At 53.1% G+C, this 27,424-nt stretch overlaps 9 protein-coding genes across 9 annotated transcripts; 5 read left to right on the forward strand and 4 right to left on the reverse strand.

Annotated features, from left to right (window-relative positions):
* Window positions 1-84: 84 nt before the first annotated feature.
* Window positions 85-2,393, reverse strand: ASPACDRAFT_58683 (uncharacterized protein; the record flags this gene model as incomplete). Its single annotated transcript, XM_020203377.1, has 8 exons — window positions 85-167; window positions 416-521; window positions 585-1,407; window positions 1,462-1,582; window positions 1,638-1,735; window positions 1,797-1,879; window positions 1,937-2,073; window positions 2,129-2,393. The coding sequence occupies 8 exons, from the start codon at window positions 2,391-2,393 to the stop codon at window positions 85-87; spliced, it is 1,716 nt and encodes a 571-aa protein (XP_020058700.1).
* A 1,012-nt stretch (window positions 2,394-3,405) lies between these two features.
* On the forward strand, window positions 3,406-7,219 carry ASPACDRAFT_1879632 (TAPT1 family protein). The gene is made up of 3 exons (XM_020198172.1): window positions 3,406-3,696; window positions 4,068-6,645; window positions 6,760-7,219. The coding sequence occupies exons 1-3, from the start codon at window positions 3,680-3,682 to the stop codon at window positions 6,982-6,984; spliced, it is 2,820 nt and encodes a 939-aa protein (XP_020058701.1). The 5' UTR covers window positions 3,406-3,679; the 3' UTR covers window positions 6,985-7,219.
* A 423-nt stretch (window positions 7,220-7,642) lies between these two features.
* ASPACDRAFT_41187 (putative salicylate hydroxylase) lies at window positions 7,643-9,147 on the reverse strand (the record flags this gene model as incomplete). The annotated part of the gene is made up of 5 exons (XM_020200901.1): window positions 7,643-7,686; window positions 7,762-8,093; window positions 8,168-8,906; window positions 8,960-9,017; window positions 9,082-9,147. The coding sequence occupies 5 exons, from the start codon at window positions 9,145-9,147 to the stop codon at window positions 7,643-7,645; spliced, it is 1,239 nt and encodes a 412-aa protein (XP_020058702.1).
* Window positions 9,148-12,632: 3,485 nt separating this feature from the next.
* ASPACDRAFT_41188 (uncharacterized protein) lies at window positions 12,633-13,051 on the forward strand (the record flags this gene model as incomplete). Its single annotated transcript, XM_020200902.1, has 2 exons — window positions 12,633-12,834; window positions 12,960-13,051. The coding sequence occupies 2 exons, from the start codon at window positions 12,633-12,635 to the stop codon at window positions 13,049-13,051; spliced, it is 294 nt and encodes a 97-aa protein (XP_020058703.1).
* A 1,512-nt stretch (window positions 13,052-14,563) lies between these two features.
* Window positions 14,564-15,729, reverse strand: ASPACDRAFT_41189 (MDR family NADP-dependent oxidoreductase; the record flags this gene model as incomplete). Its single annotated transcript, XM_020200903.1, has 3 exons — window positions 14,564-14,698; window positions 14,753-14,919; window positions 14,970-15,729. The coding sequence occupies 3 exons, from the start codon at window positions 15,727-15,729 to the stop codon at window positions 14,564-14,566; spliced, it is 1,062 nt and encodes a 353-aa protein (XP_020058704.1).
* Window positions 15,730-17,067: 1,338 nt separating this feature from the next.
* ASPACDRAFT_58687 (cytochrome P450) lies at window positions 17,068-18,812 on the forward strand (the record flags this gene model as incomplete). The annotated part of the gene is made up of 3 exons (XM_020203378.1): window positions 17,068-17,244; window positions 17,313-17,567; window positions 17,646-18,812. 3 exons carry the CDS (start codon window positions 17,068-17,070, stop codon window positions 18,810-18,812), a joined length of 1,599 nt encoding a protein of 532 aa, XP_020058705.1.
* Window positions 18,813-19,358: 546 nt separating this feature from the next.
* Window positions 19,359-20,647, reverse strand: alkB (oxidoreductase, 2OG-Fe(II) oxygenase family; the record flags this gene model as incomplete). Its single annotated transcript, XM_020200904.1, has 2 exons — window positions 19,359-20,182; window positions 20,356-20,647. The coding sequence occupies 2 exons, from the start codon at window positions 20,645-20,647 to the stop codon at window positions 19,359-19,361; spliced, it is 1,116 nt and encodes a 371-aa protein (XP_020058706.1).
* A 520-nt stretch (window positions 20,648-21,167) lies between these two features.
* On the forward strand, window positions 21,168-23,156 carry nimX (cyclin-dependent serine/threonine-protein kinase CDC28). The gene is made up of 4 exons (XM_020204778.1): window positions 21,168-21,591; window positions 21,711-22,219; window positions 22,286-22,449; window positions 22,521-23,156. Exons 1-4 carry the CDS (start codon window positions 21,555-21,557, stop codon window positions 22,789-22,791), a joined length of 981 nt encoding a protein of 326 aa, XP_020058707.1. The 5' UTR covers window positions 21,168-21,554; the 3' UTR covers window positions 22,792-23,156.
* A 1,431-nt stretch (window positions 23,157-24,587) lies between these two features.
* ASPACDRAFT_25504 (calpain-like protein) lies at window positions 24,588-27,402 on the forward strand (the record flags this gene model as incomplete). Its single annotated transcript, XM_020199339.1, has 7 exons — window positions 24,588-25,019; window positions 25,095-25,281; window positions 25,331-25,595; window positions 25,653-25,913; window positions 25,966-26,071; window positions 26,132-26,323; window positions 26,386-27,402. 7 exons carry the CDS (start codon window positions 24,588-24,590, stop codon window positions 27,400-27,402), a joined length of 2,460 nt encoding a protein of 819 aa, XP_020058708.1.
* Window positions 27,403-27,424: the final 22 nt, after the last annotated feature.

Consider the following 27,424-nt stretch of genomic DNA (forward strand, 5'->3'; position numbering starts at 1 on the left):
GAAGCCTAATTTTATTAAACAACATCAAACCACCCCGCATTCAATTCCGAACAGCTGTGGGGTGAACATCGGCCAAACCTATGATCAAGCTCTCGCGTCTTTTGGCTCTGAGGCATTTTCTGTCTTGACTGCCAGTCTAAGTTGGCCTTGGTCACGGATGGTGCCTACTGCTTTCACTTAGTTACCTCTAACAGGTTCTTGATTCATTCTAATCCAGTGCAAACCGGGCTTAGCACTTTTTCTACATATCCAAGGCTTTCCAATGCCTGCGTTCATGTGAGGGTATCGTTTTTACAATTGATGCTTTCGGACTGTCCAGCCCACCAACGACCCGAGCAGCGAAAGAGACAGAGCAAACACTAGAAGAGACACGGTAAGTATGTAAGACAAATGTTGGTCCGCCATTTCAACTTACAGTATGTGTACTTGAGTCCCGTAACGTACCCGCGGACCACAATACCGTGAACATGTCCACTGAGCCCGTTGATATAATCTGTATCAGATAGAGCCCGTTCGATCATCTGCAGTCAACGAATCAGCATAAATGAAATCACGCAGCACAGGATGCGCATTGGCCCAATTACCTTCTTTGCTCCGGGCCCTGTTAGATTCTGCTCCAGCTGGTGCTTGAAGACGGTCCCCAGCACACTGTTCGTGACAGTCACACCAGCAGTCATCGCGAAGTTGAACAGCAGAAAGTAGCCTCCAGTGGCCATGGCAATCTCCTGAGGCACAAGGAAGGTAGTCATACTAACAAAGGCCGCAGCCGACGCGAAGCCAGTTCCCATCCCGCCCGGAACGATATACAATGATTCCCAAAAGCCCGTGTTGCCATTCCACCGGAGGAAAAGCAGGAAGTAAGTGACCGACGCAACTAGCCCAGCCACGATCAAGAAGACCTTGAACTGGCCTGTTCGTCGGATGGAGGCACCGGCGATCAAGCCACCCAGCGTATTGCCGATCACTGCAGGAACAAGATGCCCGCCCGCGACTGTGGCCGAGGCGCGAGATGTGACCTGGAAGTATAAGGGAACTGAGAACATCATACCAACCTGCGCGGTGATTTGCAGAGCTCCGATGAGATAACTGGGAAGCACGTTGGTGCGGCGCAAGATGCGCAGATCGAAGATGGGCTCTGGAGCCACATGAAGCTCGACAATAATGAACGAAACAAATGCAACCACGCTAGTGGTGCCAAGATAAGCAGTAGTAAGAGAGACCCAAGCAAAGGCCTTTCCAGCTTGATCGAGAATGAGAGTCGTGGTAATGATACCAACGGCGAGGAGAGACGTCCCAAGGAAGTCGACCCTGCGAATATCCTTGTTTGTGGTCGGGGTGGTAAGCTTGAGCTTCCACACGACGAGCAAGGCAGCCACCACGGTGAGAGGGCCCTGAAGAAGAAATGACCTGTCAAACAGTCAGGTTGCGGAACGGAATCAAGTGATAGACTGCAATGCTCACCATCGCCAGCCAACGGTATCTGCTAGCCATCCACCAATCGGACCTCCTGCGCTTCGACCCAGGGTCATGGCGATATTGACATACGCACGCCAATGGGCCACATCTCGCCGGGGAACAATATCTGCGAGGCGTTTAGCAACCATGATCAAAGTTGGCCATGACGTTGTCCATCCCACCTGTAATGATAATCACACCCATCGCCATTGTTCCAGCACCGCCCAAGCCACTGATGGCACGCCCCAGAATCACAGTTAACATGCTCGAGCCGATCCCACTAGAATGACTTAAGTCAGAGCGATTCTCCTAAACGTGGTTGCAAGGGACGTAGAACTCACCTAATGATACATCCGAGGCCGAAGAGAAAGTACGCCCAGAGCAACAGCGGCTTGCGGCCATAGATATCACTCAACTTTCCGTACTAGCAGGCCACAGCTGTCAGCGCATCATTCGAAGCCATAGAAATATGTTAGCTCACCATGGGTTGTGCCGCGCAGAGGCCGAGCGTGAAAGCTGTGGCCAGCCAGCTGGCATCACGCAAACGATCGAATTCGGACGAGATCTTCCCCGTCGTAGCCATAACGAGAGTGGTGTCTGCATTGGAGATAAATTCACCTACTCAAGGTCAGCGTTGAGCGAAATCATGATCAAGCCAGTCGTTCTGTCATACCCAGTAGCAATACAGCGATAATTGTCTTGACACTAGCCAACGCCTGCACTTTGTTGTTCTCCGAGGACTCTGCTGGACTGACTAGCGGACGTTCTTCGTCCGTGTCATGGCTGCTTTGGACATCACTTGTTGACCCTTTGAAGACAGTTTGGTAATTCGATACATTTGTGACATTTGTATCCAAAGCTGCTGGATTCAGGGGGGTGGTCTCATCCACATTCCTATCCGCCCTCAACGTCTCTGAGCTGCCCGATGCAATCGTCATCGTTGCCAGAGCTAGCCAGGCTGTGCTCGTACGGGGAGATTCTCAGGTCGATAGTGAAGCAAGTCCTTGCTTGGAGCTGCGTCAAGGGGGAGAGTGAGGAAGAAGGAGGGGATGACTGCTCGCGTAGAAAAAAAAAAGCTCCAACCCGATGGAGTCATTTCGAGCGCGCCTTCATTAAATGACATGCGGAGCTACGTGATAAAAAGTTCGCTTATCGCAAGATGTCCAGGCCTTCATGACCATTGCGCGACAGTATTGGCTGGCCATCATTAACTATCCGGAAGAGCCGATGACACCATCGGGGGAGAAAAACAGAATTCACTGAATTAGTACCCACATGGCCACGCCCTGGATCGGAGGAGCTCGTGGCCCAAGCCTTCTCATGGTTGATGGCTGCAAATGACAGGGCAGAACCAGGGTGGGAGAAGGTGATTGTGGTGGAGGAGCACGCCATGCTTGCCGTCGATGGCGAGGTGACTAGCGTCACTTTTCAACTGCTCAGGGACAGACACAGGAAACGCCACCTCGGCTATATACTATAGAAGCTGAGGTAAGCGGATCTTGATAGCTAATTATATATAAATAGTGTCGCTTGTGGTTCCCTTGATTTTGAGGGGTGCGCATGGTTTGAGTCGCTGGCTGGAGCAGCATGGCATGGATGGCATCTTGAAGGAGTCGAATTGGTGGTGGTTATTTATCGAGTTCGGTAGTATAGGAAGTGTGGACTTAGGACTTTGACAGTGAGAGCATAACACAACAAATAACTTTGAGATCAGGGCTCAGAACCATTCATGAGATCAGACATACATCCAATCTAAGATCAATTGAGCAGGGGGAACACCAGAAAACGTGAGTGATTTGTAGAAGAGAACGATAGGTCAAGACAAAACCAAGATTGTGGGGAAGTAAGACCCTGCTTAGTCATGGGCTACAATGACAGCAGGCCCACCCCACCGCTTTCTTGACCGCCTCATGATTGTCCCCGGGCTTTTGCTCCCCCTTGGCTTGTTCTTTCATTCAGCAAAGACCCTGACTCGCTTTATCCTCATTATCAACGGTCGCAACCTCTGGCCTGCCTTGTAGGCTGTAATAGCGACTTTTCACTGGACTATCTGACCCCGAAATGAAGTTGATCCCTCCTTAAAGCACGGTTGACCGATTGCATTGCGCACGGAGCGCTACCGCTGACATCGTGTCCTTGCCTTCCTCGATTGCGACCCTGGTTTCCTCAATGCTCCGCACGGAAGACGACGCAGATCTAGCGGCTGATTCAAGATCTATACGCAATGACTCGCCAAGAACGGTAGCCAATATAGACGGCATGCGTGAAAGTCACAACGAACGAGGGCGGGACTTCGTTAACGGCGAGGCGACAGGCTCGTCTCAGCAGGAATGGACACCAGCAACACCACAAAGCCCAGAAGCAGATGATGCATTGGCCTCTGGAATTCAAAGCCCAAATTCACCAAAAACAAAGCGACCAACAGTCTTGAGTGGTGTGAATCAACCCGTGGAGATTGACGAACAGCCCGTGGTGGGCTCCGATGCGCAATGCGGACAAACGCCGGCGCCGGACGCTACAGCGACTTACGCCAACCGGATTAATTCTAGGGCCACCTTGCTGCCAGATGGAGTCGGTGACAGCTCTGAACACGATTCTAACGGAATACCCAGCCAACATACCCCCTGCGTCGACCGGAAAAGCGGTCAGTTCGCGCTGGCGTCGGATCAAGTGCTAGGGATGGTATTTGAGCATTCGGAGGAGCCCCCCCGAACCCCAGGTCGTCGCACGACTTCGAGAACATCCCTAGTGGATGTCTTCGAAGGCTCGACAGCGCATTCAACGCTCACCGAGTGGTCGCGAGACACATCCCCTTCCAGGAACCACGACAAGGACCCAGACCGCGTGCTAAAATTATCTCCCGCCAAGATGCAGGAACTCACATCCTCACCGCAGTCTATCCCGTATCGTGCAGCGCCACCGGAGCAATCAGAACGCGGACGACGGGCAGTATCGGATGGAACGCATGGAGCAGCTGCGCAGTTTGAAACGCCAGAGCCCACAAGCCTGCCGTCTGTGGATGAACGTAACTTTACATCCGATACTCTACCTAAACTCCGTCTGCCCAAAGATCTTTCCATCGACACCTCGACCGTCTCGACTGGGAGAACACCTGCGTCATCCTCTTCGCGAAATCGACCATCAAACTCACGGGCGGTGTCAACACCTAGCTCACGCCGACAGACCTTGCCGGCGACGAACGACAGGCTGGCTCAGACATGGGCGTCTCGCACAAAACAAGATCGCCTTTCGATCACTCGGGAATCGGATTCGAAACACCTTGAACCTTCCCCACAGATGAAAGAACAGGCCTTGCCTTCACCGATGCCCCCGAATATCCCTCTGCCGCCTTTATCCGTTCCAACTTACCTCCAGTTAGAGCTGGCATCGGGTCGCCCATCACCGCTGTACATTCACCGCTCTGCAATGACCGACTTCCCTTACGAGTCTTCTCGAGTCAAGCTTGAAAGACTCATGAATTTCCTGATGCTGCCGCCGGCGGTAGAGCAGGTACTCTGGTTCGGTATATTGGCATGTCTAGACGCGTGGTTGCATTCTTTTACCATTCTCCCGCTCCGGTTTCTGAAGGCTTTGTACATACTCGTTGAGTCATGGATTTTGAACTTGGGTGTAGAGTTTCGGTACGTGTCTGGCTTCGTTATCAAAGGCGTGGGCCGGGTATGGCGCAGGCGCAACAGGACCGCATCTATCGACGAGCCACCGCGTGGCTTCGACGTGGGACGCTCACACAAAGGCGAAACGGCAACCGGAGAACGAGATTCCAGCGCCAAGGCAACCGAGTCTCGAAAAAGGCACCGATCTCACGGACACCGAGCGCAGCATCGGCGGCAGAAGAGTATACCGTCAGCTCTAATGCCAGACGACAAGGCCGACATCCTCAAGGGCTTGCTCATGATCGCTACCTGCTGCGTTCTGATGCGCTTCGATGCGAGCCGGATGTACCACTGGATTCGTGGACAGGCAGCTATCAAGCTGTACGTGATCTACAATGTGCTAGAAGTCAGCGATCGACTGTTTGGCGCCATCGGTCAGGACGTGCTTGAGTGCCTATTCTCGCGTGAAGCGCTGGAGCGGCGACCCGACGGCCGCAGCAAGATCTTCCGGCCGTTTGGGCTCTTCTTGCTGGCGTTAGGCTACACAGTCATTCATTCGACAGCACTGTTCTATCAGGTGATGACGCTGAACGTTGCGGTGAACTCTTACTCCAATGCGCTGATCACCCTGTTGCTCTCCAATCAATTTGTCGAGATCAAGTCCACGGTCTTCAAAAAATTCGAAAAGGAGAACCTCTTCCAGCTCACCTGCGCGGACGTGGTAGAACGCTTCCAACTCTGGCTCATGCTGACGATCATCGCATCGCGCAACATTGTGGAAACTGGGGCATTCAATATCTTCAGTGGGTTGGGATCTAGCCTCACTTCAACCAGCACCAACAGCACGCCGCTGTCGACTCCACCACGAACTGCATCCTCGATCCTCCCGCAGGCCTTCACAATCGTCCCGTCATCTATCATTGCCTCCTTCAGCCATGCCAATTCCTACCTCCCGACGCTGGCGCAAGTCCTAGGACCCTTCCTCGTCGTCTTGGGCTCGGAGATGCTAGTCGACTGGCTCAAGCACGCGTACATCAACAAGTTCAACAACACCCGACCGGCCATCTACGGTCGCTTTCTGGACATTTTGGCCAAGGACTACTACACGAATGCGTTCGCGGACCAAAACCTCATGCGCCGGCTCGGACTGCCCGTGATCCCACTATCCTGCCTCTTCTTTCGCGTCAGCGTCCAGACCTACCAGATGTTTATCGCCGCCTTACTCCCCCAGCAGCCCGCCTCGTCCACCGCGGTCGAAGCCACCTCCCTCACGGCCATCCACAGCCAATACGTCCCCGCGCCCATGCCCTCCCCTCCCCCGCTCACCTTCCGGAATTTTATCCCCACCTCGACCGCCTACGCCGGGGCCTGGTTCCGCCAGATGCTCGCCAACACCATGCCCACCCCGGCCTCATCCGTCTACATCTTTACCATCGTCCTCATCTTGACCGGCTACGTCGTCCTCCTGATCCTCAAGTTACTGCTCGGCATGCTCCTCCTCGCGCTGGCCCGCTCCCGGTACAAGGCCATGAAACTGCGCGAGGCAGAACAGCAAGCCCACCCCACCGCCGTCCCAGCCTCAACCTCCTCCACGGCCGGCGGATCAGGGCCCACAGCCGTTACCACAAACGAGCCTGCTCCCTCCGGAATCACTGCTCCGGCTGCCGCGCCAACAGCAGCAGCAGCACAGCCCCGTCCCCGCGAATTCGCCGTCGAGGGGAGCCGTCGAGTCGGCGGATGGGGCGTCGTCGAGGTGAACGACGATCACCGGCGGTGGATCTACGCCGATGACCCGGATGGTCTGCGGAGACTCAAAGCGAAGGAGGAGAAGGACGCGAAGGCTGGTGGTGGCAAGGAGGAGCTGCATCTGGATCACGTGCAGCGGTACGAGATGGTCGCCAAGCGGATCTGGTGAGGTTGTCGGTGATTAGACATCCAGTGCCTGGCGGGGATTGATGTGTATATTCTTAGCCCTGCCATCTACCGCCGTGGTTGGCTGTGCCAAATGTATGTATAGTCATGATAGAGTATTCTACACGCTGTTTGTCTTTGTGAGCGACAGCTTAGTGCAATGGCACTGCCATTCAACGACTGCCCAACCATACACCACACTAGGCAACTACTTGACACAGATGTAATACTACAATGCACTGATTCAATGCACCAAAATAAGTTAAGCCACTAAGCACAGCAAATCTATAAGCCACACAAGAAGTCTATATACAAAACATCCACCCCCAGAGCCGAGCCCAACAAGTCCTTCATGCCCATAAAACCCACATAAATAAAACAAGAAGAAAAACAAGGGGGGGGGTATACGACAAATCAAGTTGAGTTGAAGTCGCTGACAATCCACATGAAAACCCGCTGAAATAAGAAAAAAACCAAATAAGGGCGTAATAGTCGACGACAAAAAGGAAAGAAAAAAAAACGAGGTTGAATCATTTAGATTAAGGCCGTTGAAGACATTAGGTATCATCCGTGGTTGAAAAAGCTTTCACATCATATCCTGAGACAGGAGATGAGGGGAAATCGATGAAACGTTAAGCTTTAGGAGTTTGAAGTAAAAGGGCTTAGAGATGGTGACGGACTTCCGAGACGGCGTCGCCATGCATTTCTATTTACGGGTGTTAGTGCCCTGTTCGGAGGTTCCTTCGCATGAGAGGGATTTGTTTTGAGCGGGAGAGCTTACCATTCCACACGTCCAGGGCGGCTTTCTCGGCATCCCACCCCCAGAGACGTCTCTGGGTTTCGCGATCGGACCAGCGATCGGGGTTGGAGCCGCTGGTCAGCGAGGTCCGGAACTGTTCGTCGCGGGCGATCTGGTCGGGCCCGTCGGGGAAGTGCAGGGTGATGCGGTTCTCGGAGCCGGACTGCTGCACGGTCTCGGCGCGGGATTTGCGCGACTGCTCGTAGGCGCGCAGGGCGGCGGGGATGGCGGCGCGCGAGGGGATGGTGGAGAGGAGGATGCCGAGGGCGGCGGCGTCTTCGACGGCTTGCGCGGCGCCTTGGGCGACGTAGGGACTAGTTCTAGGGGTTAGTGAAGTGACTTGGGTGGGAAAGGGGAACGTGTGTGGTAGCGTGGGGCGATGGCGTACAGCATCGGATGGCAGGCATCGCCGATCAAGGCAACGTTACCCCGGATCCAGGTCTTCAAGGGCGCGTGAAGGCAGAGCTTCCACTCGAGAACCTCGTCGTCGGGCACTAGGTCGATGAGCTTCGTCACGCGACTGTCCCAGCCCCGGTAGTTGTCGATCATGGCCTGCTTGGAGCCCTTGGTAGTCCAGGACTCTTCGACACCGTGGCTGTCGGGGTGCAGCAACACGACATTGTAGAGCTCGTGGTTGCGCACGGGGTACGCGATGATGTGGCGATTGGGACCGAGCCAACGCGTGGCTTGGGGCTCGTCCATCAGGGCCTTCAACTCGGGATCACTTTCGAGCGCGCTGCGAGGAAGCATGATCCGGTAGGCGGCATCGCCCGTGGGGATGGCCTTGCAGGAGTAGTCGTTGAGGAGCTGACCCCGGATGCCGGATTTGATGCCGTCCGCGGCAATGACAACGTCGCCCTTGACGACGGTGCCGCCCGCGAGCGTCACCGCTGCCGGGTCGAATTGAACATCGGTGACCGTGGAGTTGACACGCAGTTTCACATTTGACAGCGCCAGCGCTTGGTCAATGAGTGCGTTGTGAAGATCCGCGCGGTGGATGACCACCTGTTGACCGTAAGTCTTGTTAACGGGCATAGTACCCAGTAACGAGCCATCCTGCCACCGACGAACGTGGATGTGCTCGAGGGCAACATCTTTGGCGTGAATGGAGGGAGAGACACCCCAGCCTGGATTTTGAGGTCAGTTCGAGCACTCAGACTGCCAGAGGACTGATGCTTACGATCGAACAATCGGAGCATATTAGGAGAGACTTGGATGCCCGCTCCAACCTCCATAAGCTATTTTGCCTTCTTGTTAGAGCAAACCCTCAACATAACCAGGTCTATAACGATACTGGCATACCTTAGGCGCGGATTCCAGGATCGTGACCTGGTGTCCTCGTAGACCCAGAGTTAGGGCTGCGGCCATGCCGCCAATGCCTGCGTCTGTCAGCAACAGTGCAATCTTCTTGCCAAAAGAATCATCTTGGCGTACCCGCTCTATAGAACGATGTTAGTGGCAATTGCAGCGTGACAGCGGGAAATGGATGAATAACCTACCCAACGATGATCACCTCAAGGGGAGTCCTGGCCTGCGCAAGTGCCATGGTTATCTAGGATATTGATACAAAGGATAGCAAAAGAAAGGAAGCAAGAAGGAAGGAAGACGGGCAAGAAAAAGGAGAATTTAATTTGATAAAAATTTGCGCTGGCTGGATGCGCCGATATCCGATATAGGAGCCAATTTTGGTACCGTACAAAATCTGGGGCAACGAATTGGTTTGCCACAGGGTAGAGTCAGGAATGGGGAGGAGCAGTTGCGATTGATATAAGAATGCGTTTCATGGCAAACAAACACCTCCTTCCATAAACCCCATCGATCCGAACCTCCTCCGATCTCGACGCACTGGGGAATGACGGCCGAGAGCGGGATCATACGAAGCTGGGTCAAACATGATTGTTTTGTGAAAGCTCTCTGTCTGGGGGGGCCGGGATTGGCGGCAGGACGCGACATCTCCCCAAGTCGAGCATTCTCCACCAGACGAAACCTGCCATTCACCGCGCAATGGAGATGAACCAACATTTGGCAATCCCCATTTTTGACCGGAGAGGGCGGAGAGGGAAGAGTCAGAGTCACGGATAGTCTAAGGGGGGAGGTGGGTGAAGGGGTGGGCCGGGTGGTAATCCTCTGGCATCTCAAGCCTCCAAGCCTCCGCGAGGGGAGAAATGAGGGGGAATAGGAAGATGTGGAACCGTGATCAGCTTTCAATTGAAGGGCCAAGTATCGGGTGCATCAGGTGCATCTTCATCCTGGTTCGAGAGGAGCAAACAACATACTCCATACACAGTACCTACAATAATGATGTTTCTGTCTGGGGTTGCAGCACCGAGAGAAATAATGAGACTCCGCCGCGAGTCTCCCAGCGACCGGTTTCCGGACCACGCTACCTCCAATTGGGTTTAGTGCCCACTCTATAGAGGCGAGCTCGACAGTTGGATCCAATGAGAGCTGTGGAAAATGGTGACTCAGCTGCCCCGGCTCTTCCGCTTTGTAGCAATTGCCGACTGGTCCGGCATCGAGGTCTCCCTTCCAATTGCCGATTTCTCCCCATGAATTTCCAATCCATCCCCAGATTCAGTCCGCCTCTCACCTGTCCATCCTGCCCATGGAGATCATCTCCTCAGACCTCCAAACCTACCCCGATGTAGCACCTTCCCGTACTTCCATACTGACACCATTCGCTCACAGATCCGTTGACTGTTCATTTAGTCTGCGAAATTCCACCAATTCGAACATGGCGCTCCACCTCCACTTTCGAGGATTGCCCCCAACCCCTGCCTGAATTTGCATCAGATCCTGACATTTCGGCAAGGCATGATCCAGGACAAGCCGATGTCCAGATCCAGACGCTCTGCGAGTCCTTGCTGACTAGGATATTGCCCCCAGCGATATCCCAGCCCTCTGTGCGCAGTGAACACCAAACTCGAACCAACCATCCCGAACTCAATTGGATAATCGTCTTCAATGTTTCACAGATAGCAGGCAATACGAGCAGGAGCGTGACCACTCGTATCAGACTCATTGCAGCAGCCAGCCAAGGATCCAATTTCTGTCGACAGCTACTACCCACCACTGGACGACGATATCGACTTGTCTCGCATTTGGTCTGTGGTCAAAGCATGGATTCAAGACTTGGTGTCCGGGCTAGCCGTCACTTCCGTGCAGACGAGATCAGCAGGACTGGCGGGCGTCTTTGCGCCATAGCTTCGATCCTCATTCTGGTCTCATGTGCCGGTTAGCCGTTGCAATTTCATTTGGCTCCTGTTGAAGCCGCTGCATTTGGCCTCTAATCTAATTTGTTTTGGCCCTCAAAACAGATGTTGTCGTGCCGGCATCAGAAAGGCTGGCTTACCGAGTACATTAGGTATGGGATCGACCTGCTCTAGGCTCAAGGATCTCATGGATGACGTAGAATCTCGCATCAGGTGGAGCGAAGATGTCAGGCAGGTCCTTGCGAGAATAGAATGGTTGGTTTTCCCGTAAGCTCTCCGGGCACAAACCGTAAGGAACCTCAAGTATGACCTCTGGTAGTCCTTTGAAACGTTCACCTCGAACCCAGGTAACAATTCTCTTCTTGTACAAGGAATGCTGCACATACTCAGATACTCTAGTCAGTATTGTATACCTATAGATGACTACCGAAGCACTAAGTCAAATATGGTTTAGCGCAGTCCGAACATGCAGGGCGGAAAAGACCGATGAGGATGCAAACCAGATACAAACCAGATACAAACCACCAAACTAGATTCTGAGACATGGAAGCTCTGAAATAGCTCGCATGGGTTCTACCTGAGACTTGATATCAATTTCTGTGCTTGTCGCCTGGCAAGGGCTGCTCTCTGTAGAAATGTTTTCACATCTATCACTGTCGCCAAGATTGGTGATGCCCGACAGTCCTCCAAATTCATGCCCTTCCAGAGGTTCATTCGTACCGACACAGAAAACCCCAAATCAAAGATAGCTTTCGATGTCTACAAGGGACATCCTGATCAGCTTGGGGACTCACCGAATCCCACTATAGTTCTTCATGGATTCCTCAGCTGTAGAGAAGAACTACGTTCAATTAGCAAGTATGGATGCTTTGGGCCTGTTCCTCATACTACGTATTACCGGATGCTCACCGAATTCCCCCACATAGGATTCTAGTCACCGAGCTTAGGCGAGATGTGTATAATCTGGTAAGTGCTAATCTCACCGAACCCTTCAGCTTCGTGCCCAGGCAATTGACGCCCCAGGCAACAGGACCTTCGTAACCACGGCGAATCTGGCACCAAATAGAGGCATGACTACCTCAGATTAGCGCTAGATATCCGAGGACTCATGAAGGAGAACAACCTCAGAAATGTGTCTCTTGTCGGCAATCAGATGTAAGCCTTCCCAGTGGGTCATCTCACCCTTCGAAACAGGGTACATTAGCATTCATAGTCACTGACAATCAGCCATCAGGGGAGCCAAGAGCTATGACTCTAGCCCTCTACGACTCAAAACTCGTGGCCAATATTGTCTCCATTGACATTTCGCCTGTCCGGAAACCCCTTCCGCCGGTTTACTTACAATGGCTCCACGCCAATCGGCAAATCCTCTAGATGCGCATTACCGAGCTCCGAGAAGCGCGCAGAGTGATGTACTATTGGGATCGGGTCAGTTACCCCATCATGCTCTCCAGTAGCGTCGGGGTTGTCCATCGATTCTTTCTATCTGGCTTTGATCTCCCAGTCTATGGCCCTGATCTAACCTCCCCAAATAGAATGCAGGGGTGAGGCCTTGGCTCCTCCGAAATCTGGAATCACGACGATCACCCCTATGTAAGGCCGCGGATTCCGCAGAATATCCTGTGGGAGGCCCGCGAAGCGATGGGAGAATTCCCTTTCCGGGAGGACGATGCGAATCGGTTCAGCGGGCCGGCGTTGTTCCTGCGCTCGCGTGATAGCTACTACATACCCGAGGACAAGTGGGCCGAAGCCATCCGCTCTTTCTTTCCTACCTCCTATATTGAGGACGTAGACTATGAGGGGCTTCACCTGGCTCTGGAAAAGCCTGAGCTGGTTGTGAATGGTAAGTTTTCCTACTCGCTTTCATCCGTTTGTTCTTGTGCTGCTCTCTTTGGAACATTCGTTTTTCTCTTGTTATGCGATAGTTTATGAAACCCAGTCGGCTGACGACTCATGACCCTCCCACAGCGGCAGTTGAGTTCCGGCGGAACCCAATGGTGTATCTAACCGACAGGAAAGTCGAGAACCACGGAGGGCCAAAAATGGCCTGGGAACTGTGAAAGCAGGCATACGTGCAAAACCACCAGAGCTTCTGACATATTTTGACTGATATTGCTGCCTGGTTCACAGATTCTGCCCGGTGAAGATTGTGAGGCCCGCAGTAAGAACGTAGCGTGAGGGGACAAGAATCCCTAGACGTCGGGCGGTATCAAATGCATGTACACGGAGGATTGAATCGACAGTGCTGGATAACTGTCAACATTGATTCATGTGTCTTGATAAAAAGAGAACCTGGAAAGGTGGCCGTGGCAGAAGACCCAACTCAGAGTATCTTACTTGACCAATTGTACTGTACAGTGCCATAGACAATCCATGCCTAATCTATCACATTGAGACAGATCCCAGTCCCACTGTCCCTTCTACATAGATCTCTCCTGAGCGACGCTCAACCCCGATTCGCGGCTCTACACGAGACTTCTCACTTCAATTACCCTGTTCCACAGCGGATAGGATTTAATGAAGTAGAAAGTAGGAGGCAACGCTATTACCAATATCCCTTGGGCGCGATTGTCATGTCCGCTATACATTACAGAACATGGGCTCCGTTCACTGACAAGCTTTGTAGACACTGAGACAGGGTGTAAACCACTCAGCGCATCTTTCGAAAAACAAATTCGGAAGGGAGGGAGACCATACATTACATCTTATCAAAAGACATATACTAGCTGGATCCTCGCCTAGGTACTTTCCAAACGTAACTGAATCCAACCGTGACTTTGCCATAACCGCACCAAGAACAACTCTCCCGTCCCCGGCCGCATTTCGGCAAGTCAGCAGATACCCTGCCCAAGCCAGAAGCAAACTCTTAGATCTGCACTCAAGGAGTAAGAGTCCATTACAATCTCAAGAGACCCTCACCGGATGAAACACCCTGAGACAAATCCAGCGAGCAGGGCACTGAGAATACTAGTCTCAGTGCCCGAGGCGGGCGAGCCTTTTCCCTTTCAACAACTCGAAGAGACCTAATAGTGCCCGTTGGATCCGAAGAACCTGATTATTCGGACATTCTGACAGGAAAGGGGATTGATTGGGCTTTGCTTCGAAGCTTGTTATGCCTCCCTCCCCTCGGGAGTCAGCAAAAGTGGGCGGGGCCCACAGCCCACAGCTACGAACGTGCAGCGGTCGGTTGTGTAACGCACAGGGGCGGATAAGGTTTGGCCGGGCCGTCGGATCCAGCTTTAGCGCCTCGCTTGGCGGGTATGGTGGTTCCACCCATCGCGTTGGGCACGTGCAGGGGGAAAGGGGTTTGTGGATTGGTAATGGTTGAGCTATGCGCTTTTTGAGTAGTGTATATCATTGCTCTGATGGAGGCTTCTCAGATAGAACTACGGCAGATGGTGGCGCAATAAGGTAATCATAGGCCTCCGAATTTCAGTCCTGTCGGCGGGATACGGCAAGATTTCCATATTTGAGACTCATGTGTATTCAGCACTAGAGGCAAGACATATGATGGTCCGGAGTGATTAGGCAGCGTGGGCTTAAAGGTTAGATACTCTCCCGCCTTGTGTAGTTCACTCAGGGTCAGCGATCTTCAAAATAGCCTTTCCGCGGTTCCCGCCACGAAGCATCGAGACCAAGGCTTCGGGTCCGTTCTCAATTCCAGTGGTGATGTCTTCCTTCGTCTTGATGCTGCCGTCGAGTAGCCACTGTAGCATAGCTGCGGTCAGAATGGGTCCTCGTGAGCCAGCCAAGTAACTTACCGCAGACACCCTCTCGTTCCTCTCCTTCGCATACTTCGGGCCCATATTCTCGTCTCCGACGATAAATCCCTGCATCCTGATTCGCTTGCCGACCACGTTCATCAGGGTCTTGACTCCATAGAGCTCGTTGGGTTTCAAGTTGTACTGCGATACCATGCCACAGGCGACTGCATGATGCGTCAGCGAAGGGACCTAGAAGGTAGGAGGGAGGCCATACTAATCCTGCCGAAGGGGTTCATGGCAGTGAGGGCCGCTTCCAGGTGCTCGCCCCCAACATTCTCGTAGTAAATGTCAATTCCGTTGGGTGCTAGTCGAGCCAGAGCGTCGCCGGGCTTCTCTTTCTTATAATTGAACCCCGCGTCGAAGCCCAGCTCCTCAGTGATATACCGCAGCTTATCATCATCACCAACGCTGCCAATCACCTTCAATCCCTCATGTTTCGCCAGCTGGCCGACCACCTGACCCACCGCGCCGGCGGCGGAGGAGATAAAGATGGTCTCGCCCTTCTTAGGCTGCCCGATCTCATACAGACTGGAATAAGCCGTCAGACCCGTCATTCCAAGGATTCCGGCGTAATGCGACAGCGACAGTCCAGGCTTCACATCGATCTTCTCGGTCTGGGGCCATGCCAGCTGCTCCTTGGTGACAACACTGTACTCCTCGATCTTGAGGATACACCAGATAATATCACCCTTCTTGTATTTGGGGTTCTCCGACCGGATCACTTGCCCAATGCTGTAGGCAGTGATTGGCTCGCCAACCTGGTAAGGCGGGCTGTAGCTCTTGATGCTGGGGTCACGCATCCGACCACGCATGTAGGGATCCAGACTGGCGTAGAGGTTTTTGGTGAGGACGCTGTCCGGAGGCAGCTGCTGGTCGAGGTCAATCTCCCGTTGTTCCACGGTGAGATCGGTACCCGGGACAGGCGCCCCACTGGGGATTTTGCTGAGGATGATGGCTTTGTTCGGTTGAGGCATTGTGAGAATTAGTATTTTGACGGGTGTCAGGCTTGGGTGTTGAGAGTAGTGGGTAGGACAGGGCGATCCTCGACTTATAAATCAAGACTGGAGCGGGAGGGGTAAATCAATGACGATAGCGGGACAATTGGCCAACCTCGGCTGGTCGGTGGGGTATGGCCTGATTGATAATCATTTGTGTCACCCTTGTCGCATCATTGATTAAGCTATCATGCAGTTCAAACCTGTTAACTGCTGTAGCAAGAATTGTGCTCTGGGCTGGATTGCGTATCGATGAATCCGACAGTTGTGATTTGGCGGAGGACGAAGGAAGCAGAACATATCTCCGGGGGCGCTAGCTGGAACAAGGATATGGCTTCGTAACTTATTCTGTTGCGCTCCGCAAGCTTCCATCCCAACCATACGAATTTGCTTCATATAGTCCACCCTAGCACGGAGTTGCTAGACAATTGTCGTTGGGCCCAATCTTGCCCAGGGCATCCGCGAGACTGGAACTGGCGCGTGCACACAGATTGCTGGATTGTTGGTAGGACACAAGGCGCCCATCTGACTTGAGTGATGGAACCTGAAGTCTTTCAAATATGCTGTGTTGGATCATCCTCATAACGCATCTCGTGCCTGAAGGTGTCGAACAAGCTGCCCACTAACCCGATATGTCTCAGCAGTTGATAGGCAGAGTCATGACTGGGGCGATCGGTCGGAATCGGAGGGAGCAATTCACACAATAAGAAGTGTGTGAGGTGAGTGAAGTCACTCATGTTCGACTGATAAACAGGGAGGAAATGTAAGTTGCTGGTGGTACGGGGTTACTTATTGACTGACATCTGATAGAGTCGGCCCCCAATCCAACCCGTGACCTGACCATGGCCCGCGGCGGTTAATAGATCCTTCCTAATTCAGTAAGCTGTGCGGACTCCGACGAGGTCTCCACCCCCACGTGGTGGTTGACCAATAACACCCCTGATATTCCTCAAACCGATTATCATTTTATCGCCGAATCCCGATGAGGTCACAGCCTGAAATCCTGGTGATCCACTCTAGGTACCTAGACTTGGGAAGTTGGGAGTCGGGAGTCGGGAGTCTACAACTGCCCCTTGAAACCGCGTGTCATCGAGGCTTCCTTTCCATATCCGTATCTCTCCATCGATTTCATGTTATAAATAGCTGTTCTCACTGATAATCATGATACTTATATCTGACACTCGTCAAACAGCGCAACGCTACCACTAGTTGGCCTTTCACAACGTTCTATTTAACTAATAGTCTCCCAACTCATCTGGTACTAAATCACCTTCTTCAGCCACTGGACAAAGCCATTCCTCCAGCATTCTTGGCAGAATGGCTGGCATACCATGGACACCGGTCTATATCGCCTTTGCTGCATATGCCTACTTTAAAGCGACGTGGCCAACATTTTTCTACCTGTCTGCCTTGACCACAATTGGCAGAATTGTGTACCGAGTATTTCTTTACCCGGAGTTCTTAACACCTCTGAAGCGGATTCCGAGCCCGTCCGTGAGTGTCTCAGCATTTCCGTGTATATACTCTTATCAAATGGAACACGGTCTTACATATTCCACTAGGGCCGATCATGGCTTCGTGGCAATTCTAGCACTCTGATTCTGAGGCATGACTGGAAGCGACTGGCTAAATGGGTAGAAGAAATCCCAAATGATGGTCTGATCCGCTACTATATGACTGGCAACTTGGAGCGGTTGATAGTGACCAGTCCTAAGGGACTGAGTGAGATCTTGGTGACCAAGGTCTATGACTTCGAAAAACCAGCCTTAGTACGGGAGTCTCTGGGACGTCTCACCGGCCAAAAGGGGGTGCTGTTGGTAGAAGGTGCCGAGCACAAGGCAAGTGTCACAACAAGGGCAGAAATCGCATGTCCTTTCCAAGCTGACTGAAAACAGCACCAAAGAAAGAATCTGATGCCGGCTTTTTCCTACCGTCATATCAAGAACCTGTATCCGATCTTCTGGTCGAAAAGCATTGAGATGGTGCAATGCATCGAAGAGGACTTACGAGCGCGTGAGGATTCTTCGGACAACGTTATTCGCGTGGCAACTTGGTCAAGTCGAGCCACACTCGACATTATCGGTCTTGCTGGAATGAACCGCGACTTCAACTCCCTGCGCGATCCCACCAATGAGCTGGCCAGACAGTACGGTAGGATTAACGGTGCGCCGCCGTCCAAAGTGGAGCTGGGTCTTTTCCTTCTGGGCCTTGTGATGGGAGTACCAACATGGGTCCACAAGCTGCCCTTGCAGAGGAACAAATATATCCGCGAGGGGGCTGAGTATATCCGCGCTGTCGCACTGCAGATGCTCCGTGAGGCAAAGGACCTGCGGGACCACGAGCAAACCAGCCACGCGAAGGACGGGGTCGATATTATGTCCGTAGCACTCGAGAGCGGCAGCTTTACAGATGAGGAGCTGGTCGACCAGATGATGACCTTCCTCGCGGCCGGACACGAAACCACCTCGACCGCCCTCCAGTGGTGCATCTACGCACTGTGCAAGTACCCGGACGTGCAAACCCGCCTCCGAGAAGAGATCCGCGCCAACCTTCCCTCCATCTCCGTCGAGAATCCAGAGTCTGTCTCAGCCGAGGTCCTCGACAATCTGCCCTACTTGCATGCCGTCTGCAACGAGGTGTTCCGCTTCCATCCCTCCGCCCCGGTGACCATCCGCATGGCGAACCGTGACACCTCTCTCGCCGGCCAGTCCATTCCCCAAGGCACGCTCATTTTCCTGTTCCCCGCGATAATCAACCACCTCAAGGAACTGTGGGGCTCGGACGCCGATAAATTCAACCCCGAGCGCTGGCTGGGACCCGGGATGGCCAATACCGGCGGGGCCACCAGTAACTACGCCTTCTTGACGTTCCTGCATGGACCCCGGAGTTGTATTGGGCAGGGCTTCGCGAAATCCGAGTTGGCATGTATGCTGGCCGCCTTTGTCGGTCGTTTCAAGTTTGAGTTGGAGAATCCGGACGCTGAGCTCGAACTCCGCGAGGGTGCGACTGTAAGTCCGCGGGACGGGGTGCGGGTCAGATTGACACCCTTGGAGGGGTGGTAGGCGCCGAACCTGATTGCTAAAAAATTCTTGTATTTATTTATGTTACTTTTGATCTCGTTGCTACTAATTAGGTTAGACTGTTTGGATTGAAGACTTAAGCTTCTATGTACAGGAATGGGAAAATGCTATGTGCTGTCTGATTATGTATAAGCTGCAAGCGATGATCGCCCGACAGGCTTCAATCGGCTGTACATTGTTCAAGTATCTGCAGATACTGTCGCTGGGGTCTTCCGCCTGTGGTTTATTGTCTGCTTTGTTTGTGGTTCGCTTGGACAAGGGGAAGAGCGAATGCGAATGGACCGCCCCTTCGGAGACGGAATGATGAGAGTGTTTCCAATGCGTTGGGAATGCATTCGGTCGAACCCCCTATGAGCACTCTTCGAGGCAGAGGTATGCAAGCCCACGGTAGGGTTTGGTGTGACATGCACACTTGTCAACTTGGACTGGGATCACCAGCCGCCACAACTGCATGATTTGCGGACCAGCACATGCAACATACGCATGTATCATGAACCTAGCAGACTTCCTCGCATCTCATCTCCGCCATCACGGACGAGGCTCCGAGAGGCTCATCTGCCGAACATTCAAATTGACTCGTTTGCCCTCCATCCACCCCTTCCACGTCTCATACTGAGTGGTGGCATCCGAACCATCCGCCGCGCCAGGCCACTCCGCGAGCCAGGCCGGACACGTCCCCGGCACGATCTTGGGCACGGCATGCCAGGCGAACCTGGACGTGCCGTCCATGTACACCGCATCGCCGGAGCGCAGGCGGACGATCTCGCAGCCGGCGCCATCATCATGGCCGATCAGGAACAAGCCGTCACAGCCGAAACTGATACTGATCAGGCCGGCATCGCACTCCTCGCTGACGTCGCGGTGGGCGCTGAGCGTATCGCCGGGCGAATACACGTTCAGGATCGCCGCCTGCGCCTCCGTCTCCGGGAACATGGTGTGCAGCAGCTTCGCGATGTCCGGCGGGAACGCCGGCGGCCGCTCGGCCGGATACACCTTGGCGGTCCAGTCGTACTGGCCGCCCAACGTCACCCATCGCAGTTTCTTGTTGAGGATGCTCTGCACGGTGAGTGGCTTGTGCACGCTGGGGTCTTTCGGGTGGATAGCTCGCGCTGGGTCGTCGGCAAAGAAGGAGGATGGGGGAGGGGGCCCGGGGTCTACTACGCTGGAATCGATCGTCGAGGTAGTAGTTGCTGCTGCTGCTGCTGCTGCTTCCCCGGCGCGGGGATACGTGAGCTCGTAGTGCAGGTGGAGGTTGGTCTTGTGTCTTGGGTTGGATAGGTCTCGGTGGAAGAGCCGCGAGAGGAGTTCTATTTGTACGGTCGGTGGGAGGAGGGAGGGGATCATTTGGAGACCTACATGTGCCTGTTAGGACGACCAGTTGTTCTTTTCTTTGTTTCTACAATGGATGCTTTTTGGGGGGGGGTCTTCTTTCTCCCTCGCCTTCTTTCCTGTCTTGCTGAGTAGACAGAGGAAGGAAAGAAAGGGAGACAGAAAAAAGCGTTAGATGGTGGTGTATAGTGCTGACCGGTCACAGAGCGATGAGAGAAGACAGGGATATCTTTCGCATTCAGGGATCCCTCCGCACCATCCTTGCTTGTCCCCAGAAATTGATCGAATACGGGCTGAAGATCCTTGCCGGAGATCCAATGCGTGACTGAAACATCCTCCGGCAGCCGGTCAGCATCTAGCGCCTGAAGATCCAGAATGCTACCATCCGAGTTTATGTCTGTGAGCGTGGACTTTTGGTATTGCTTGTAGCGTTGCTTGACAGCCTCCGGAGGTCGCTCATGGGCATTCAGGTCCTTTATTTGTGCCATGTCTTTTTTTTCCCTTTTTTCTTGATTTTGTGTTCCCGTTCTTCTCTGTGTTTTTGCTCCCTTCCTCGCGTGTAGTCGAACTAGATCTCTTTTGACCTATAACTGGACTGCATCACACAGTTAGTCTCTTGAGGATCTGCAAGGCCGCACTATTGCATGGGTGCTGCTATGACAGTTCAGATCGCTCCTCGGAATTGCAGGTCGATGGTTCAACCAGTCATAAATGCTGAAAATAGCAAACCAATGTCGCGTAGAGGACAAATCTGTTGCTTCCGCAAAGAAAGATCCGAACCTATTCGACGAAAAAGAGTAACAAAGAGCATACTAGGCAAAGATTGTAACCGGCACCCCAAAAAAAAGTTCAGAGCGGGAATCAACTGGGGACGCGCTCACCGCCCTCGGTGCCACGCGCGGATTTTGGGTTTGTTTGTGTACGGCGGCTACTGACCGCCTTTGGCTCCCCACCAGCAGGGATGAATGAAAAGACGACAGTTCAGTCGATTCAGTTCCTCCCTACTCCAACAGGTAAAGGTAAGTTCCAGGGTAAGTAGGTAAGTAAATCTACATTCGATTGAAGCTCCAGGCCAGACCAATTCTCTCCTCGACTCCCAGATTGGCTCCTTTCTTCCTATTCCCTTTCAGCCCGTGCACCTCGAGAGGCCCTTCTTCTCCCTCCTCGCCGTTGCTTGACGCCAACCATTGTTTTCTCTTTCTTCCCTCCCCCGGCAACAGGAACGCCGTCGCCGTGCAGTGCAGTGCACACACTCTCTTGTTTCCTGTACCCCGCGTGTCGGTGGGCTTGACCACAGCTTGACGGTGTCTCATCTCTTGGGGTTCGAAATTGTCGTTATAGAATCACTGTGTGTGGGAAACCAGTTTTCCTCAAAGGGTCAATTTACTGCCAACAATGGAGAACTATCAGAAGATCGAGAAAATCGGAGAGGGTATGTGCCCACCCCCCCCAAGATGTCCTCGATCATACATCTGCACCTTTAACTTCCTACTTTGGTGCAAGAGCAACCCCATTGGGAAACTGTCTAATATTTCTGGTTGTGTAATGCAGGAACCTACGGTGTCGTTTACAAAGCCCGTGAGCTCACTCATCCCAACCGAATCGTCGCCCTGAAGAAGATCCGATTAGAGGCCGAGGATGAGGGTGTCCCCAGCACCGCTATCCGGGAGATCTCCCTGCTGAAGGAGATGAACGACCCCAACATTGTCCGACTGCTGAACATCGTGCACGCCGACGGCCACAAGCTCTACCTCGTTTTCGAGTTCCTCGACCTTGACCTGAAGAAATACATGGAGGCTCTTCCTGTGAGCGAGGGTGGACGTGGGAAGGCCCTGCCGGAAGGTTCTGCGCTGAGCAAGAACATGGGACTGGGCGATGCCATGGTCAAGAAGTTCATGGCTCAGCTGGTGGAAGGCATTCGCTACTGCCACAGCCACCGCATCCTGCACCGTGACCTCAAGCCTCAGAACCTGTTGATTGACCGCGACGGAAACCTCAAGCTGGCCGATTTCGGTCTGGCTCGGGCGTTTGGTGTTCCTCTCAGAACCTACACACATGAGGTATTTCACGATTCTTCGGACATGCCATGCTTTGACTTTCTAACCTTGCCATTTTCCCTTGATCAGGTTGTGACTCTGTGGTACCGCTCCCCTGAGATCCTTCTGGGTGGACGCCAATACTCCACTGGTGTTGATATGTGGTCTTGCGGTGCCATCTTTGCGGAGATGTGCACTCGTAAGCCGTTGTTCCCTGGTGACTCGGAGATCGACGAGATCTTCAAGATTTTCCGGTATGTCTGCCCTTTCCAAAAATCAGGAATTAATGACGTTGCTCAGTCGCTTACCACTCGCTCACCAACAGTCTTCTCGGTACTCCTGACGAGGCCGCTTGGCCCGGAGTCACCTCTTTCCCCGACTTCAAAGCCACGTTCCCCAAATGGAAGCGTGACGAAAGCCGTGCTCTGGTCCCTGGACTCGAGGAGGATGGCCTGGACCTTCTCGATGCCTTTCTCGAGTACGATCCTGCCCGGCGTATCTCCGCCAAGCAGGCTTGCATGCACCCCTACTTCGCCAATGGCAGCTCATATTACTCCGGTCGCACCCGGACAACGACAAGAAACGGGTTCCACTAAATCAACCGTGCCCGCACGTTACCACGACCATGTTTAAGGCATGTATGTAATGCGGACGACGGTGGCAGATGCCATGACGCACAGTGGCATGGACAGCACCGCGGTCTCTGCATCTATTCCCCTCAAGGCTGAGTCCTGTCCGCGTCGCTGCTACAGTCCGCTCTTTCCTAACATTTCTCATCATCGTTTTCTGCTTCTGTTACAATGGCGTTGTTTGTGGAGTGATCTGGCAGGAACGAGAATAGGTTACTGGCTATCGCAAGGAGTATTTTGACTAACGCGTACATACCCATAATTGAGTAAATGGAGAAAAAGAAAGGAGGTCATTCTATAGCAGCAGTGACAATGAATGAATGAAGTTGTTCCTTGTTTCATCGATTATCAGGATGTGTGTTTGATTACTCTGTAATCGAGAGAGAGAGGGGGTGGAGGTTGTGCTCAACTACCAAGCCGATGATGGCACGGGGTGGTCTCATTCCTTCCCTTCCTCGACTGCCTTCCTCCCTCCCTACTCTACCATTCCACCACTCTACCACGAACAACGAACGTCTTGAACCCGACTGCATTTCTTCTTCTTCTTTTTTCTTTTCTTTTTCTTTTTTTTTTTTTTTTTTTGTATTTTGACTGTCTCTATCTAAAGAATCCAGGCTGAGCCCCTTAGTGTCACACACTATGGAGTGCTATCCGAGGTGATAGACATGTGGCTTCCGATCTCCTGCATGGGTGCAAAGGGATGCTTGCACTTGCAGCTGATTTACAGATCGTGGCTTACTTGCTACACCGAAATGTATTCCTCCAAGGTACTTCCCCTAATGACGTGAATCACAGTGGAAAGCCATTCAAATCATGGAAAGGAGCGGTCAAAAACTTAGCCGAAATGAGAAAAGCAGTGAGATTCAGCCGCAGAAGGCTGAGTGTGCAAATGTATATTGCTTGCTCGTATCAGCCGGTTACTGAGGAGGCTCAGCCAGAATGTCAACCCCTCTTCTCCATCGACCCAATCGGAATCATTTTATCTCTCTTGCGTTCAAGTTTCCAGCTCACGGTGAACACATCTTGCATTTCGTCCTTGTCCATGGCTCCATCCTAAACCAACCCACAAACCCCCGGCAGCTCCGAAAGGATCAGCGCTTGCAAGCGAGATGCACTTCGACTGGACTCGGAGATGCACCAAGCCCACACATTCATGCACGGTACCCGGACTAATGACCGTTTCTGTCCTTAACCACATCCCAGACACTGGGCCATCACGAGCTGTAATCTTTCAATTCTCCCGTTCCGTCAGCATCTTATGCTTAATGTCCCACGTTTTACATTGGCCCGTCAAAGTTCAAGTTGCGTCGTTTTACTTTCTGCCGTGCTTACTGGGGGCCGAAAAACCAATGTGAAACGATCGGCGGCTCTGCTATTGAGCTCACCTTCGGCCTTATCAGTGGCCATTAATTTTAGAAGGCCTGGTGCGCGTGGTTCAGCAATACGAGCGCTTGGTAAGCGCTCGGACCTGGCCTCGAACCATTCGACCGGCTCTCTTCCCCTGTCATGCAAGAGAAAGTTCCAATCATGCTTGGCCTGCCTTACGCACTTCCGGCCTGAGGCTGTGTGGAGAACCTCGTGGATTCAATTTAATATGGGCAACAGCGACCAGCGGGCTTGGGCCCATATGGGGTTTGTTTATAAGAGTTCGGGAGGCCACCGGTTCTGGGGAACTGTTTCACCTTCAAACAACCTTGATTAGTTCATGCATTGGACCCGTTCTTGCTCTTGTAGAACAGATTTGTTGATGATCTACTGCGCAAATGGATTGTGAAGACCATACCGATATGGCATATACTCCCCCGCTCTCGTCACGCTCCGGGAGCAGGATGCGAACGAAGACCAACCAACCGCCCCAGGAAACTGTCAAGCAATTCTGGAATGATTTCAACTCCAAGTTTCCGGGGCTGGTCAACACCGTATTGCCGGACAATCCGTATGCGCGCACGAAGGCTGCGAGGACACCCAAGGGGGTGATCCAAGCTCAGGTGGCCGGAAAGTCCTACGAACAAGCACGGAAGGAGTGTCAACGTTCAGTTGAGCGCATCGCTAGGGAATGCGAGCGGCTGAATCAGAAGTACTCTGATCCGCATTTCGATATCGCCGCAGATCTCAAGCGCGGAAGGAGGAACTATCTTGATGGACTGATGGACCAAAACTTGGAGTTGCGGCCAAGAGGCGTGAAGAGGGTAACGGTGAGTTTAAGATACTGAAGCGGGCAAACGTGGAGTGGTCAGTCGAGCTATACTCATCAGCATTCCCATTATTAGGAAATCTTTGAGAAACCGCAGTTCTACGTCAACGGGCCTACTGCTTCTGATGTACGCCAAGGCCGCGACGGTGACTGTTGGCTGATGGCCGCGTTGTGTACGATGGGCAACAAGCCCGGCCTGATTGAAGATGTTTGTGTTGCTCGAAATGAGAAGGTTGGCGTATACGGATTTGTATTCTACAGAGGTGAGGCGATTCGGCTCGACAGATTTGACGAAATACTAATATCTTGTAGATGGAGACTGGCAGCAATGTATTGTGGACGATAAGCTGTATCTGCGGGCCGCCGATTATGACGAATCCGTGGATGAGCGGCCAATTTGGGACGACATAAACAGGAAAGACACCGAAGAAGAGTATCGCAAAGCCTGGCAGACGGGCTCTCGAGCTTTGTACTTTGCTCAGTGCGTGGATGAGAACGAGACTTGGCTGCCCTTGCTCGAGAAAGCCTACGCCAAGGCTCATGGTGACTACTCTGCAATTGAGGGTGGATTTGTAGGGTAAGACACATATACATCCTGCCTGGACTGCATTTACTAATGTCATCCGCATCGCAGCGAGGCCCTTGAGGACCTGACTGGTGGGGTCACTTCAGATTTACTCTCTAGTAACATCTTAGACAAAGACCGGTTTTGGAATGAGGAGCTCATAAAGGTCAACAAGGAGTTCCTCTTCGGCTGTGGCTGCGGTCTGTTCTCTAACTGGCTGGACCCGGGCTACCGAGGGCCTCCCAGAGACAGGAGGGGGATTTCGGAGAATCACTCCTATTCCATCATGGAGGCGCGGGAAATCGACGGACAACGCTTGCTGCGACTAAGGTAGGAGCTACTAATGCCTTATTTGCGAGCAAGAATGCTGATTCAAAGCTAGAAACCCATGGGGCAAAAAGGAATGGAATGGCGCTTGGAGCGACGGCTCTGAACAATGGACACCCGAGTGGATGGCGAAGTTAGGGCATAAGTTTGGCAACGATGGGGTAGGTTTCTCGAATGCAATTCCAGCACCGGGACAGCGTAGCATGCTAACGAAATTGCAGTTTTTCTGGATCTCATATGATGACCTTCTCAAGAAGTACCAGCACTTCGACCGAACTCGCCTCTTTAATGATGACTGGACAGTTACTCAACAATGGACAACATTAAATGTTCCCTGGTCCGCCGACTATCACAACACCAAGTTCGTCATCAACGTGAGCAAAGGTGGGCCTGTAGTTATCGTTCTCTCGCAGGTATGACACGGATGGTTTTGTGCTCTTCATTACTATGATGGGTCACTGATTTATACTCCTAGCTCGACGATCGGTACTACAAAGGACTAGCCGGTGAATACGATTTCGTCCTCAAGTTTCGCTTGCAAAGGGAAGGCGAGGACGACTATTTTGTGCGCAGCCACAGCAGCGATCTTATGTACCGCGGCGTGAACGTCGAAGTCGACCTCGAGCCCGGCCGTTATCATGTCCTCATGAAAGTCACGGCCTACCGCGACAACGAGAAGATGCCCACCGAGGACGTGGTGCGTAGCCTTGCGCCCACCCGCCGGGAGAAGCTGGTCCAGATCGGCCTCTCGTACGACCTGGCCCACGCGAAGGGCATCGTGCCTGAGACAGAGAACGAGAAACGAGCCCGCGAGGAGCGGGAAGAGCGACAGCGGGCCGTCGAACGAAGGAAGCTCCGCGAGGAGACCAAGAAGCGACTGCAGAAGCAGTGGATCCGCGACCGCAAGCGCGAGGCACGACGGCACCGACGCGAGGAGCGACTCGCCGAAGAGGCTGCGCGGGGGGCCTCCTGCCACAAGGGATCCGACGCGGCGGAACACACCGACGACGCTTATACCGATCATGATCATGATCATGTCTCACAAGCAAAGGCAAAACCAGTAGAGAACGGCTCTATCCCTACGATCCAGGTCAGCAGCTCACATGTTGTCAACGGCCACGATCACCCGAGGGGCCGAGTCTCCCTCTCAATTCGCGACAAGCGCGCTCCGGTCCACACTCCCAACCCCGATCTGAAGTATCTCGAGGGGTTCGAGTTCGATTCCGATCTCGATATGCCCCCGGAGGAGCCGGCCGCGGAACCAAGGACCCCGGCCCGTACTTTGTCGTGCAGTAGCGAGCTGGATGCGAACGGGGATCCGTGGAATGCCGTCTGCGTGGTGGGTTTGCGGGTCTACTCGAAGGACTCGGAGCTATCGCTGGAGGTTCTCCGTCCTGTCCCCGAGGATGAAACGGAGGCTTGCCTAGACATGGATGATCCGGCCGTGAGTGCGACTTCGGAGAAGCAGCCTCGGATTCTGTCTGGTATTTAAGGCATTGGAATGTGGGCGTTGG

The sequence above is a fragment of the Aspergillus aculeatus genome (assembly GCF_001890905.1).
Source record: "Aspergillus aculeatus ATCC 16872 unplaced genomic scaffold ASPACscaffold_4, whole genome shotgun sequence".
NCBI classification, from domain to species: Eukaryota; Fungi; Ascomycota; class Eurotiomycetes; order Eurotiales; family Aspergillaceae; genus Aspergillus; species Aspergillus aculeatus.

What these genes read in the sequence shown, in the direction of transcription:
- ASPACDRAFT_1879632 (XM_020198172.1), top strand. An exon ending in CCCACCCCACCGCCGTCCCA is followed by an intron (nt 6,646 to 6,759) that starts GCCTCAACCTCC and finishes GCAGCAGCACAG; the next exon opens with CCCCGTCCCCGCGAATTCGC.
- nimX (XM_020204778.1), top strand. Translation starts at nt 21,555, where the DNA reads ATGGAGAACTATCAGAAGATCGAGAAAATCGGAGAGG. An exon ending in GATCGAGAAAATCGGAGAGG is followed by an intron (nt 21,592 to 21,710) that starts GTATGTGCCCAC and finishes TGTGTAATGCAG; the next exon opens with GAACCTACGGTGTCGTTTAC. An exon ending in TCAGAACCTACACACATGAG is followed by an intron (nt 22,220 to 22,285) that starts GTATTTCACGAT and finishes TCCCTTGATCAG; the next exon opens with GTTGTGACTCTGTGGTACCG.